The sequence below is a fragment of the Rhyacophila brunnea genome, unplaced genomic scaffold (genome assembly GCF_057557595.1).
Source record: "Rhyacophila brunnea isolate RB1 unplaced genomic scaffold, BYU_Rbru_1.0 scaffold_13, whole genome shotgun sequence".
In the NCBI taxonomy this organism is placed as follows: Eukaryota; Metazoa; Arthropoda; class Insecta; order Trichoptera; family Rhyacophilidae; genus Rhyacophila; species Rhyacophila brunnea.
Genome location: NW_028232785.1, coordinates 20049951 through 20065641, shown reverse-complemented (window position 1 = coordinate 20065641; position 15691 = coordinate 20049951). Strand labels below are relative to the sequence as shown.

The 15691-nt window shown below is 33.5% G+C and overlaps 1 protein-coding gene across 15 annotated transcripts in view; it reads right to left on the bottom strand.

Annotated features, from left to right (window-relative positions):
- The window catches only part of LOC147076861 (lymphotoxin beta receptor inhibitor), a 37560-nt gene that overhangs the window by 16124 nt on the left and 5745 nt on the right, over positions 1 to 15691 (bottom strand). For 6 of the 15 annotated variants that reach the window (XM_085940520.1, XM_085940529.1, XM_085940521.1 and 3 more), the window contains exons 4-6: positions 14211 to 14364; positions 12767 to 12848; positions 10698 to 10846 (exon numbers count right to left, since the gene is read on the bottom strand). In XM_085940520.1, the coding sequence (XP_085796646.1) occupies positions 10698 to 10846; positions 12767 to 12848; positions 14211 to 14364 (385 nt within the window). Of the gene's footprint in view, positions 1 to 4271; positions 8013 to 10697; positions 10847 to 12766; positions 12849 to 14210; positions 14368 to 15691 lie in introns of those variants that run through there. The other 9 variants (XM_085940517.1, XM_085940527.1, XM_085940519.1 and 6 more) reach the window with 5 other exon arrangements.

Sequence of the window (15691 nt, the reverse complement as noted above, 5' to 3'; positions counted from 1 at the left end):
CACATTTTCTCTTTCTCTAACTCCTACGGTACACCATCAGTGATACCGTACGAATCAAGTGATATTATGAAGTCACGAGAGTTAACATAAACCGGTTAACGAAATAAAAATAGGAATGGTTAATGTTTTCCATTCAAAATTTTAATGAAATAATATTAATTTTATTTATTTTCTATATGGTGTGATCGATCAATATCTATTCCGCATTCGACCGGTCGACATACCTGGTGTGGACGAATCCAAATTGGTTTCTATCTAAGAACCAGACATGGACAAAGAGAAAAAAAAATTAATAAACGAGACATCAATCACTAAATCGTAAGTCATACCCATTGAAAAGCCTTTATCTTCAAAATGAATTATATTTGGACCTGTTACGGATGTCCTATATAACTGAAGAAAAGACAATGTTAGACCCATGAACAAAGTTACCAGATTACAGAGTAAATAAATAATAGTACACGTTTCTTATATGCCTACTACCTACTCGGTAAATTACTTCAGCATTTAACCTTCCCTTTACGATACTAATAAATTCCATCCATTCCGGTGATATCAACTTGGGTTACCATACGAGATTGACAATATTACAGTAAGTAAAATGCCTATTTTTGCATGTGTCCGAAAATTTGTACGTATGCAGTTTGCCATATCACACTTCACCATGAAATGTTCTATTGGAAATATATGGCGGTATATTAAAGACTGTAAATTCATGTCTAAATAAAACACGATTCTTGTCGGTTTACAGGAAGCCAGCGGCAAACAAATTTTGAAAATAGCCGATATAGGTACTAGATTATTTGTTAAGATTAGATTAGGTATTCATTCTTGAACATTATTGTCTGCAATGCTCCACGAACAATGCGTAATTGTAAAAGATGAAAATCTCGGTGCTATAGTATACTATACGGTCATCTCTTTCCGATAAGAAAGCTCACGGCAAACTGTGTTACGGTGAAATGTAATACGCACAATTTACATGTAACCATTTTTGCAACATAGATGCGTCTAATAATTTTAAAATCATTATTTGCTAGTTGTTTGTATTATCTATAAAATTATCAAAACGCATCAAAAATTAATTATAATCACACAGTGCCTGAAGATACCAAAAGGCAAAACCCGGTCGCAAAAAATGACTCAAATGGAATAGTACAAAACTTAAATCCGTTTATATATTTAAATTCAAATTCCATCAAGTACCATCGGTCGATAGTATTAATATAATAATATCGTTTTAATTAGATGTAATATTGATGATTCTAAGAATAGCTGAAATATGAAGATGACGAAATGCATATTAACTGAAATATTTATATTTTAATGGGCTGGGTAACCTTAGGTGACATCACGGTAACGGGAATGTTAACAGTGGAGAAAACTACCAGTTTAGCGATTATAACAAATGAAAAGAATAACAACACAGACATAAATAGTATTTAATTCAACAATATTTTTTTTTTTTCGACCATGTCCGATCCTAATAGGATCATATGGGCCTCCGAAGAGTAGAGGTTCGTATTAACAGATTTTGTTTTTTTACGAGAAATGGATGTCAGCCACTTGCTCAACCTATTAGGTCCATACCCTGACTCACACACAAATTGAAAAACAATATGTGTACTTGCCAGACCCAGGATTCGAACCTGATACCCACGGCGTGATAGTCCAACGCTTAAGCCGTGTGGCCACCGTGGGTGTTTTTTTCAACCATATTTGGCCAAATTCAAATAAAAACAAATGACATATTAATTTTTGTATTCACTTTCTTATTTCTTCAAAGTGTGACGTCAGTTATATACATACAAATATTGGTTACTATTACAGATCCAATAATTTCATACCATTTAAAGACGTCGCCAGTTTTTCACTTATTTTAATTAATTAATTGCAGATGTAATAATATAAATCAAATTTATGCTATTCGTTGCGTGAGTTGAGGTAAATATTAGATAATCGCTTCGCAACGAGTTTTTGCCTCCGGAAATTGACGGTAATCGAATACCAAGGAGTTCCACTAAGTGTTGGACACATAGTAAATCGGTACTGTGTCAAAAAAAACTTAATAAAACACGAAACGTTAGGTACAAAAATAATTATTAAAAATACTACATATCTTAGAAATAGTTCAATATAAAATTATTTATAAAACTATATATTGTATAGAAAGTGAAAGAAATGGTTACGTATCAAAGAGTTTGGACCATAGCTAGAGGGAGTCATGTGAACTTTTCGTATTACAATACTCAATAGCAGTGGCGAAGGGTGGAGGTAGGCTGTTAAGATCCGCCATAAATAGTGTACATTAAACTTAGTCAGTCAAACGTGTATGTTTTTATTGAAATAAGACTACAATTTACAGATGGTATTGGTTAGTTTTTAAAAATCAATTAAGCCCTGCCTAAACCAAACCATAATAGTATTTGTATATTTTAGGCGATACGACAAAATTGTGCACACTTTTTCATTCATGCTCATTTGTTTTCGTTGGATTAAGAATACATATTACACATATTGTTGGTTCATTTTTTTAATTCATTAAGCCCTGCCTACGCCAAACTATAATAGATAAGAATTATTATTCTATCTATAAAATATCGAAAGTTATGTATGATTTAATTGCATAATTTTAGATATTTTCTAGATAGATGAGTATTTTTTGACTATTATCTATTATGGCTTGGCTTCGCAGAGTTTAATTGAATTTTAATAAACTAACCAATATCATCTGTAAATTGTAGTCTTATTTCAATAAAAACAAATACGTTTGACTGACAAAGTTTAGTGTGCACTATTTATGGCGGATTTTAACAGCCTATCTCCACCCTTCGCCACTGCTCAATAGTAGTTCTACAAAGATTTTAGAGTGAATAATTTGGTAGCCATAGAAATATTAATATTCTGTACGTTGGAGCATTGAAAAATGTTTTCATTGATTGTTTTAATATTTTACATAATTATGGATTCGGCTGCATATCTATGTGCAAGAATAATTGACGCCGTCTAACCTTTCACAGGTTACATTAAATAATGTATTATAATGTGAATGTTTTAGTTTCGGTGCAAGTCGAACATGTTTCAGATTCAAAATGGTTATAAAAACAAATGTTCGTAACAAATGTCAATTGCAGAATTTATTTTGCACATTATAGAACAAGGCCTGAACAAAAACGATGCATGAGTGCGAGTGAGAAAGTATTCGGCACCCTTATAATCTCTGCGAAACGCGCTACAGTAATATAAAAGGTCTACATATTTTTAAGTTGGTCTCCAAAAATATCGCCGGTAAATCGTGCTGAATCGCTTCACGTAGCGTGTTGTTCGTGTTGCTAAATTTGCTATTTTTTGTGTTAAACATTAAGTCAGTGGTAAATATTATTAGTTAATTAAGTAGGAAAGGTGGTTCTGCATGTTATATTAAAATATGGTAGCCGTACTGATAAGCAAGAAGACGGTATTACGTTTCATAGGTAAGTTGATACATGTTCGTGACAATTTATTTGTATATTATTATTTATTTTAATATCAGTGACCTAGTGTTTCTTTAAAATAACTTAAATTATGGATATATTTACCTAATTGGTTGCATTTTGACCGCTTAAAAATACTATATAACGTAAAAAAACAGAAAATTATATTTTAATTCTGGGCGTCTAGTGCGAGCACTAGCGAAATGGTCTATGGTCTCGAACATTTATAGGCGAATGCGTTCGCTCGCTCACAAACCAAACGCACGGCACGTAGCTTCATTTAGCAATGCAACGGGTGGCGTCTATATGTATCTATAGTCTATGTTATAGAATCAATTTTTTGAGTGAATATAAAATTGTTTTGAAATTCTTGCAGTTTTTGACAGATGCCAGTAATAATAATGGTGTGAAATTACTACAAATGAATCTGCAATGCGAAATGACTTGCACATAATTCAAACGTTAGTAGTTAGAAGTAGTGTTTTTTCATATTCACATGCGTGTACGTATTTATGCTCCATCTAACAAAAAGCAGATTTTTCCTTTTCGTTAACATTTTTGTTCATAATTGATTTTTTTCGGCTGTGTCACTTGATCTGTTTTTACAAAATGTCTACAATATTATAAATGAAAAAAATACATAACATAATTCTTATATAATAAGATTAAAAAAAAATAAAGATTTAAATTCATTTTTCCTAATACGACCCTGTAATATATTCAAATTAAAAACTCAAATATATTTTTTTTGCACAACCGAAAATTTTTTATCTAAATAATATAATTTTTTATATTTTTGTAAAATAATTAATCTACAAAATGCATTTGACGGTAAAACTAGAACGGTGCCTTTCAGTAACGTTTACGTTATTCGAACTGACGATGGTTGTGCGGTGAAACGAAACACTTCACTAGGCAGAAACTCTATTACATTTTATGTCGTATTTGATCATTTTATGGTAAGTGCAAAATTGAAATGTTAAATGTACGTAGGTTACACAGTTTTAGTAAGTTTTTTGAGCGTTTTCATTTGTTCAATGGCATAGGGTTTGTACTATACATATAATTAATATTTTGCAAGTTGGCACATAGAAACATGGCTTCAATATTAATAGCCGACATGTTTATCGTTGGCAGTTGACGTTTTAATACGATAAAAAAGTGAAAGCCAGTCGCCATAGACTGGGGCTTTGAAGCCAGTTTTGGTTTACGACTTAAGGACGGCTAGGCTATAAAACATGCGAAATACAAAGCCTGCCGAGTGTCCTCAAATATCACCAATATTGAATGCGCGTTTCATTTACGTGACATACTTTAATGCATATTATTATGATACAGTTATAAATATTGAAAAGCAACATAATATTGTTGAACCCTTGTTAAAGTTTATTGAATTTTATTTTTCCACACTCAAAATTGTACCTTTCTATAGCCACACCCAAAAAGTAACATATGTATGCATGTAAAACATGGACTCTTAATGTAAGAGCAATCCAAAAATCATGAGTAGTGCAATGTGGCATGAAAAGGTGCATGTTGAGCATAATACTTACAGATCACAAAAAAAAACAAAAGGATCAGGAAGCAGACAAGAGGTTGCTGAGCAGATGAAATGGTAATGGGATAGAAATCGCGAGTCGGCGAGTTGACAACCGCTGGATGAATACCATCATACAGTGGTACCCGAGGGGCACTAAACGCCCTAAAATCCACTGGATAGACAAACTCATATAGTTTGGTGGATGTACGAGACAGCAAAGAGCTAGGGACCGAAAAGAGTGGCAGTGAATCGACCCCGACGGATGATGATACGAGTGCTATGGATTACAAACACTTGTGCACTTTCGGTTAACCAGGTGACATTGAAGGTCTCTTTTAATGAAAAAGAATTAGTTTTACGCATATTATAAATTGATCAAAAACCACATAATCTGACTGATTTCTGTTTACGAGTACCTACATGACATATTATCAATTTTCTGTGTGATAGTAATAAAAAATTAATTTATTGGAATGTTAAAAACACAACGCACGTTTTTCAGTATAAAATCTATATAACGGGTGGCTTAAAGAGAATAATTTATTCAAATGTCGTTGACATTACTTTGAAATGAGCAATTTATACTATCTATGTTCACACTTAAACGGGATATCTTTGAAAGAAAAAATTTGCAGCATGTTTATCTGCACCGCAAGAATACCCCAGTTTAAATTTGTCGAACCAGCCTTTACTTGGTTGAAATTCCACCTTAGAATCTACATTTAATGGAGTGACATCTATGTTGATCATTAATCCATGATGACAAAGATCTCTCCATTTCATCCATCACTATGCCGTGTCTTTTGGAAAAAACCTTTGAAGATATATTTCTATCGTAGGCCGATTGAAGCAAAAGATTCATTTTGTCCGGTTCAACACTGCAGTTTCTCCACTTATCACTTATGTTTATAAATGTATACTGGCAAAATATTTCAGGTGGAAAATCTAAATGTTAAATGTACAAAATAGCGAACGTACAAAAGTCGAGAACGGCCTGTATATGGAAGATACTCAGTTAACGAAGAAGCACGTTTTTAATAGAACAGAAGATCTAGACTGCAATGGACCAGCTGTGTAGAAAAAGGTGCAGTAACCCTGAGACTAAGACAGTAGGAATAACAGTGGAGACGTTTCCCAAAGACGACCGAGACCCATGTTGGGATGTAATACCAATGATGACGATGATGAATCGGTATCCATCATTGAAATACTGATGTCTTTTTATGCATACCAGCGGCGAGGGGTGGAGGGAGGTTGTCAGTCATACTTGTTGAATTAAGAATACACATTTTAATAATTACAAGATAAAAAGAACTTTTTATACACGTTCTTAAATTTTCTATGTATTAATAATTTAGGACAAATAAGGCAATTGTCTCATACTCAATCAAAAGAATATTTTTTTTGCTATTTTGCAACAAACAAATATAGAATACTGAAATGTCATTTTGATTTCCATAGTAACGCATGTATATATTAATAATTTAGTTGCTAGGACCACATTCTTAGCAACCAATAATAGTAGATTAGATTACGGATTTCTTCCGAAATAACTTTTCATACAAAACAGAATTGACTGAAAATGAATTCAATTCTACTTAAAGATGGCTAAAAGTTTTAAAAGAATGCATTGGCATCGTGTTCTGATATATTCTAAAAGTTTCAAATGTCTAGTTAGTCGGGAAGTTAGTTAAAAATCGATTGCAAGATTTGTACCGGATAAACAACCACCAGACAAACAAGAATACGAGCTAAGAAAAACGTGGTAAAAATCAATTAAGCCCTGCCTGACCGAACCATAATATTGGTCAATCTATTACGTCTGATTTAACGGCATAATTTGAGATATTTTGTAGACAGATGAATATTTTTTGACAATTATCAATTATTATGCTTGGTTTATGCAGGATTTATTTGAATTTTAAAAACTAACCGATACAATCTAAAATTTGTATTCTTAATTCAATGAAAACAAAATAAGTGTGACTGTCATAAGTTTAGTACATATGCACTAATTATTTCTGATCTCCACAGCCAACCTCCACCCTTTGACACTGCAGTGGAGGCAGCCGGATATATACGATATATAGTTAATTGGTGGCGAATACTAACAAAAAACTAAATTCATTGATCTGACAGATGAATTCGTTTCATTTGTTTCGAATGTTTTATATTCATATTCAAAAGGTTTGTTTACTTTGTTCAAATATGTGTGCACCGGATACATTTAGACTCGATGAGTTAATTTTGGATACAATACAAGCTGTAAATAATGTAATAGCAGTGTTCATATCACCAGGTAAAAAATATTTGACTTTAATAATTAATTTCGAAATCTCATTCTCTGTCTGTATATGAAGCAGCGGGGTTAAATCATAAAATTATCCCGTGGATTGAAGCAAGATACTTGTACATGACAAAGTACATCTTTACCTGTTTGCCGTATTGATTTACGTATTCGTAGATCAAACTACTATTTTGTGAGTATGATACGTAATTACGCAATAAACGCATAACAGTCAAATTATTGTTAGCCTTCACCACCAATTGTGTATAATCGTACGGATTCTATTGTAACGGCTGCCTCCATTGAACAGTCTAAAAGTGAATGATGGTGACACTCTTGGTTATATTTGGGAAACATTGTCAATATCAAATCCACTCCTTGTAGCGAAACAAGATTTCCATACGATAGTTTGAGACTAGTTGGTCAAAGGTCTTATTAAAACAGCAGAATAGCGCCATGTCATGTAGGTAAACTTTTAAAATTTATTACTATCATTAACGCTATTAATTTTTGTTATTTTGTTGCGCCTGCGCTTTCTGCTGCGCCCTGACAAATTCTGGATAGTCTATGTAGCCATCTTTGTTTCCGTCGTCCATAGACAATATTGGATCTATCAACCCGACTAATTCTTCATCGGCAAATATTTTCTCTTGTACTTGGTTTGGCTTCTGGTGTTCTGTTGTGTCATCGTGCTTATGTTTAGAACCTTGCTCTACGGTTGATTCAAGCCATAAACAATTTATGACAACATTTAATTCATAAGGAATTTACGACAATATATTATGACGCATTTATAATAGAAACAATAGAGAATTTAAATTTATTAGAAATAATAAAATAATTTTTAATAGCATTGACATTTACCATAAATTTAATGAAGTATGAATGTATATAAAAAATTGATCGAAAGGTGAGAAAAATATTTAAAATAATCAATAATAGTTCAAAGATCAATTTAACAATGAACATAAAAGAAAAGAATACAATTAAATTCACAATAAAATATAGATAGGTAGGTAAAGCATCAAAACAATTATAATTATTATGTATACATGATACAATTTGTTTACAATGTATATAGCCATAATTATTTTAAAAGCATAATCAAAACATTAAAAAAATACAGATAGCAGATTAACCAAACCAATTATTGTGGATACATGATACAATTTGTTCACAATGTATTTAAAATAATTAAAAACATTTTACCATACCCAATTAAAATACATTTGTACACAATAATAACCAAAGAAATGTAGTTTATTAATTGGTTTGAAGCATTGACACCAATAAAACAAAAAAAACCAAACAATTATTATGTATACATGATACATTTTGTCCACATAAGCCATAAATTAAGATTAAAAAAAAAAATACATTACCACAGGTAAAAGATTTCACAATACCAAAACAGAATACACAAACCAAAAATAACGTTATTGTATTTTATTAAATCCACAAGCAAGCGCGATCAAAACAGCCAAACAATGCAGCCAATAGGATCCCAGGAAAGTAGCAGGTTTTGATTGGTCAGGGCGACGGCGGCATCGCGGGACGTCCACAGACAACACAGGGACAGAACAGAGAAGCAGAATATTTAGTTATTTGTGACATAGACAAAAAGCCAAATATTGATTACAAGTTACAAGTGTTTCCCACAATCACGACACCCTTTTAGAGACACACCCCGCAACCCATTTTTGATAACAAATAACGAATCATTTTTTCATGTTTTTAGAAACCAATAGAAGATTTCCCTGTTCAGAGCCAGATTATACTTTATTTTAAGTCGTCGGACCTGTCAACTGACAATTTTTTGACTGAGACAGATTAGACACCTTTTTTTAGGTCTTCTGATTTGTCAATGAAAAATTTTCGATTCCAAATACAGTCGAACTCGGTTATTACGATCACGGATGTAGCGAAATCTCGTATGTAATGAGGAAACATTCGTTGACATTTAAGTTTATGATTTTCTCCATGCATTTATTCATTTTTATAACGAGCAACTCATCGGTTATACCAAGCTAAAATATCATCGAAAATTTTCTTAAATCTGTTAATGTGTTGATCGTTTAAAAACATTTCGACCCTAAGCAATAAAATCCAACCGGATAGGATGCCGCCGGGATCGGATTACGTTTATGACACTAAGTGTCTAAGTACCTACCTAATTGGTGTATTCACCGACAATATTGAAAAAGTATACATGCATATGGTTGAAATTGCATGTAAAAAATCCAAGGTTTGTGAAGTCACAAGGTTCATTACAATAAACAACTTCTTTTGTACCTAGTTTATGAATGCCATGCTTGTTTCGGGGAAAAATTCTAATTGTGTATTTTTGTTTGAGTTGCGACTTTTTGTGTTATGTGACCGCTCATTTAAAAATACCTATTCTTTGATAAAACGAGTAACGCTTATAACGAGCAAATTCAGTCAGTCCCATCTTCCTCGTAATAACCAAGTTCGACTGTATGTAATATTATTTTATTCTGATATTTTAAATTAAACCATTGTTTTACTGACAAATTTACAGTACAGCAATGCTGAACTGAAGTGTTTTGCCGTACTATATACATTTAGTATCAAATTTATAGTACAACCACTGTAATTGAGGTGCTGAGTAATTGAAGGCCAAGCGGTAATGTGTTGGCTTATAATGCCGTGGGTCCTGGGTTTGAATCCCGGGTCTGGAAAATTCAGATGTTGTTTTGAGTACGGACTCAATAGATTGAGCAAGTAGCCAACATCAATTTCTCGTAAAAACAAAAATTTGTTAATATGATCCTCTTAGGATTGAACAAAGTGATGTAATGTAACGTTATTAGTATTTTTAGTGTTTCAAGGACGACAAGTCAGACTTAAAACATTAAAATTTGATCAGTTGTTATAAAAATAATAACAATGATTTACATATACACAAAAACGTCCATAATTATTTATTTTGCATGTACATACGTCACTTGTAGCAGTTTAACCCTCAGCAGCTCAATTATAGTATCGTTGGTTATCTCTTCAGATAGTTTCCAATACTGACGAAATTTGACATACATGTCAAATGTGTAGTTGTTAAGGAAATATCTACGTGGATAGTACAACAGCTTATTGGTAAAGCAGTCACCTGGCATGCGATAGATGCTGTATCGAATCCAACTCGATCCAAGATTTATTCATCCAAATAAGTATTTTTATTGAAGAATATTACACTCTTAAATATTGTATCGATAGTTTAATTGATAAAGCACCGTGCCTTAATTGTGACGGTTGTGGGTTGAAATCCCTTTCGGGAGGAATATCTTTTTAATTAAAATTTAAATGTTTCAAATGATGTAAGTATGTTGAAAAACAAAATAATTAATTTGAAATTAACTGTGAATAGAATAAGTAGTCTTACCGTGCCAATGGATTAGGGATTTGATGAGCTCGCAGCCGTCGAGTTTATTATTATTGTCTGCGTCATGCATCTTGAAGTAGTGGAACTGCAGTTCCTGCTCCGACATTTTGCTGGTGTCCATCGGTACCTCCATATGCTCGGCTATGTGCCTGCAATCAACCATTGAACCGTTGTTAAATCAGAGAAAATTACAGGACTTTAACACAACATTTCGTAAAACGTATATATACTGAAAAATGAGGTTTGAAATTTGTCACTGTGCTTGTAAAGAGTCAGTTTGGGGTCACCGAAATCTCATTGGCTGCAAGCTGTTCCATGCCAATTGGCCGACCAATGAACAGCGCTGATTTTTCACAAAATGATAAAAAATATCTACGTATTATAGTTAGTTAAAAAACAGATTAGCTAAACCAAAGAATTTTGACACTTACTAGATAGAATAAGTCTTATATGCATTCTGTATGAGGGATTTTAAAGGCAGTTCGATTTTGGAGTGCTTGTATTGGTAGTGTTCATTATTTCGTTTTTCTATTGGCAGTCTTGAAAATTAAATGGCGGCTCACATTCTTGTTTGAAGTCTATTGCTTTGTTTACATAACCTATGAACGCATTTCGCAGTGTATGTATTGTTTTTAGCTGTCTACATAACATTGTTGAGGAAGTATCTTTCTAGAGGTATTTATTGATAAATTTTATATTGAAATGTCTGCTTTGATATACATAGAATCCACATAGAATCGTGGATGTAAATAACTAATTGGGTAAATCTGAAATTATATTGGAATGTCATAGTAGAAGTGTGAAATCCACTTCAAATGAAGTTGCAATGTGATGTCACATGTAGTTAATTTAATCAGTAGATCAGAGGTCCCCTCTTTTGCTTCAAATTACATTAATTTAGGCTTCGTTTCTATGGAAGAAGGTTTTTTTTCAACATCTTTGGCCAACACTATCCAAAACGGTAAATCAAAGTAACGGAATAAGAATATTTTTAAATTAGATTTGGTTGAACACAACTATTACTCTCCCCAATTGGCATTACCAACGGCAGGTTAGTTGTACATTTTGGGAGAACAATTAACCGATGCTCCTGATCTTTGCTCACGGCACACAGATCAACACAACTAAAAATGGCAGAATTTAAACTTATATCATTAAACCCGGCCTTAAGCATCGTGGGTCCCAGGTTCGAATCCTGGGGCTGGCAAGTACACATATTGTTTTTCAATTCATGTATGAGTCAGAGTATGGACCTAATAGATTGAACAAATGGCCGACATCCATTTCTCTTAAAACAAAATCTGTTAATATAAAACCTCCACTTTGTGGAGACCCATATGATCTTATTAGATTCGGATATGGTCGAGAGAGATTAATAAATTGGAAAAAGTATATGCCCAAATAAAGATCTCTTGTAACATTCAAACTATAGTACGTAAGCATGAGAGAATGTCAGTCAGATAATGAGGATAGTCGCCATATGGCCTCAAGTAAAGAAGTCTTAAAAAATTCTTTCGAACCCCTTCACCATAAGGTCGTACTTCGACTGGTACAGGGCGAAAACAATCGACCCACTCTGCTTCTAACTATAAGTATTGTCGAACAAGAACTTCTTGTCCACATGTTAAAACTGTGAACTAACAATCCCCACCTATGCTGGTAAATCGCACTTCCATTTTTAAATGAGGAACGCCCCCAAATTTATCATTTCATTTTACGCTCCCGTGGTGAACGGATCTATTAATTTAGCTTTTTATAGTAAAAATAAGTTTAAAACGATCAGGAGTGATGTTAGAATTATTATTAGTAAACTTTTAATTTATTGCAAAGGAGAAAAAGAGTCGCACCTAAACACGCCTCTAGCACGTGTTGCCACCATGACAGTGAGGAATCTTCTACATGCGATTACAGCGACTTCCTATTATCGCCGATTTCTTGTTGTCGGACAGTATGTTAGCAAATCCAAGAGAAATTCATTCGGATAAAGACACGATATCTGGATGGATAGTATCCATACAGCTTCTTGCGATCAATTGGTCAACGGTTTGAAGTAATTTAACAATGCTTACTCTTTCTCATGGGCTATATTTCCTGGGCTGAGTAGTTGAGGATTGTGATGCCCCGACTGGTGACCATCGTGACCATGCGGAACTGAAATTATAAGTCATTTTTTTGTTTAGTATTAGGAAAATTTGACGTACAAAACACATCCTTGAAGTAATCAAACAAATGGGAAAGGACAGAGGAGTTCTGCATAGTATCACAACCAGAAAACTACAGTATCCCAGTCACATTATGAGAAGGCAAGTATAGGTTTCCCTAACTCCAAGAAGGGTCAATGGCAGTGGCGAAGGGTGGAGGTAGGATATTAAGAGCCGACTTAAATAATACACATCAAACTTTGTCAGTCATACTTATTTATTTTCATTGAACTAAGAATACAAATTGCGGATGGTGTTGGTTAGTTTTTAAAATCTGCAACTTGTAGACATAGCACATGTACACATTCATTGGTTTACTGACACCAATAGTACCTATGTAAATTAAACTATCGCGATAATAAATGTTTACATGCAAAAGTACTGACTGTCTCGTCAATCTCATTCATCAAACGTAAGCGAGACGCGATGTTGTCATTGTATGGTGCTATTTGACAGGTTGTGAAAATTGCTAAACGTCAGAATGCTCTCCGCGATGTAGTTCATATTTTTTTCGGCAGGTTCATCATTATCGTTCTACTGCGCATGCGCATAAATCAAGCGAGTTGCAACTATTGCATGAGAATTCAGAAGCCGCTAAACTTTTTTGATCCATGCATGTAGTCTTGTACGATATTACGTGTTTACATTTGCATTTTTCGTTATAGTCGCAACAATACGTACTGCCGCTAGTAAATCCATGCACGTGTAAACGGACTATTTAGTTCAATCAAAACAAATACGTATGACTGACAAAGTTTAGTGTGTACTACTTATGTCGGATCTTCACAGCCTACCTCCACCCTTCGCCACCCTTTTTTCCCAACCATAAGTTAACACTGGCCTTATTTTAGTTTTATTTAACAAGAATTTGCTTTTTGTCCAAGTGTTATAGACCCCATCAGTCACTTGCAGGCATTAATATTGTCTGAAATTGCAAACTTTGTAAACCACTGTAATATTATAATATGATTCTGTGGTCACCATGTTATATTGTTTCTCTGACACCACACAATCAATATTCCTCGTGACATACATCCTACATGCAGGACTATTAGAAAGTGTGTCCGGATTAGAATGGTTAATACAGTTCTTCATGAGATGTATCGGAGATAGACAGATGTGTAGTATGCAGCCACTGGATCAATGGTAAATGTAGCAGAGGACGATGCCGCATTTATTGAATTTCCTGATTGGTATAAGTGTAGGTTCACTGAGGTGTTCTGGGTAGCAGACGATAGGGCAAAGATCATTCTGATAGTGGCCGATCTTAGACAGGGGAAGCCGCAAGAAAATCTACAAAATTTATAAACACCTTGTTGATGTGGCACGTGTTGTTGTGGTTGCTGTTGCTGTTGTTGAAATTGTTGTTGTTGCTGCTGCTGTTGGACATGTTGTTGTGGTTGTGGAATGTGTTGCTGCTGCTGCTGTTGCGGTTGTTGCTGGTACTGAGGCTGGACAGGCACCTGCTGCTTTAAACAAAAATAAATTCGTAAATTATTAAGACACGTTTTAACATATGCTGTAATTTGATATTTTAAATGTTTGTTCATCTAATCGTTGATGGGCATATATACATGTTTCATAGACATCGAGTATAGTAGAGGAGTTTTTTTGAACAATTTGTTTGAAACTCGGGTGACCGTACAAAAGTATGAGACAACCTAGAGGCGGCAGATTATATGCAAGTATGGTGAAGCAGCCAGGATATATAAAAGTACGGTGTGGCAGGCTGGTAATCAAGTTACGGCAAAACTTTCACGTTAACATTATTATATTATATGGGTACGTTATAATGACGATCGAAAGCCCAAAGTAAATCCTTCGTGATGCCCTGCATTTTTTTTTATCGTGTCACTATTTCAGTCGCCTCATTTTTCAAAAAAAACGTTTTTTTCGGTTAGGTACATGTTCAAACACGCGCATTAACATGATCTTACTCCCTACTGCAGTTATCGTTTGTCAACTTATGGCTACGGCCATATGTTTTAGCTTAACCACTGGGAAATGCCGTATTTCAAAAATATACTACCTTATTCTTAGGTCAATAATTATTATAAAACAATCATTATTCGTAGGATGTTTTATCACATTTGAATGGTCAAAGACATAGCTTATAATCAGTATCTTTAGAATTATCTTCAAATGTGGTAATCTTGCCCATTTTTTGAATAATAAAATGCCTAATTCTTGTCAAATTTGGGATCACAGAGATTATAAATATAATTTTTTATCGTAAATATTTCACTATAATAATGTCAACATAAATTTAACTAATGGTTTTATAAATGCGTTTAAAAATTAATAAACCTAAAAAATCTTAACACCACTGCACATGGATGTACTGTAATATGACTATATTCTAAAACATTAGATCGAGAGGTTTAAAAGAATACTATTTTATTTAATAAAAATACTTTATGCAGTCATCAGATGTTTAAAATAAATATAAAGGATAACTAGGCTTCAAAACTATATAAATAGATTATCTACAACGTTTAAGGAATGTTCAGGCTAATGCTTTGAAAATACCATAAAATCTCTATTTTGACCTTCGTTGGGCATGTGGGCCCTTAAGAATACATATTACAGATGGTGAAGATTAATTTTTTTGAAATTCATTAAGCCCTGCCTAAACTAAACCAAAATAGATACAAAAATATTGTTCTATCTATTATGGCTTAGTATACGCAGGGTTTCATTAAATTTTAAAAACTATCTGTAATTTTTAGTCTTAGTTCAATGAAAACAAATACGTATGTCTGACAAAGTTTAGTGTGCAGTATTTATGTCGGA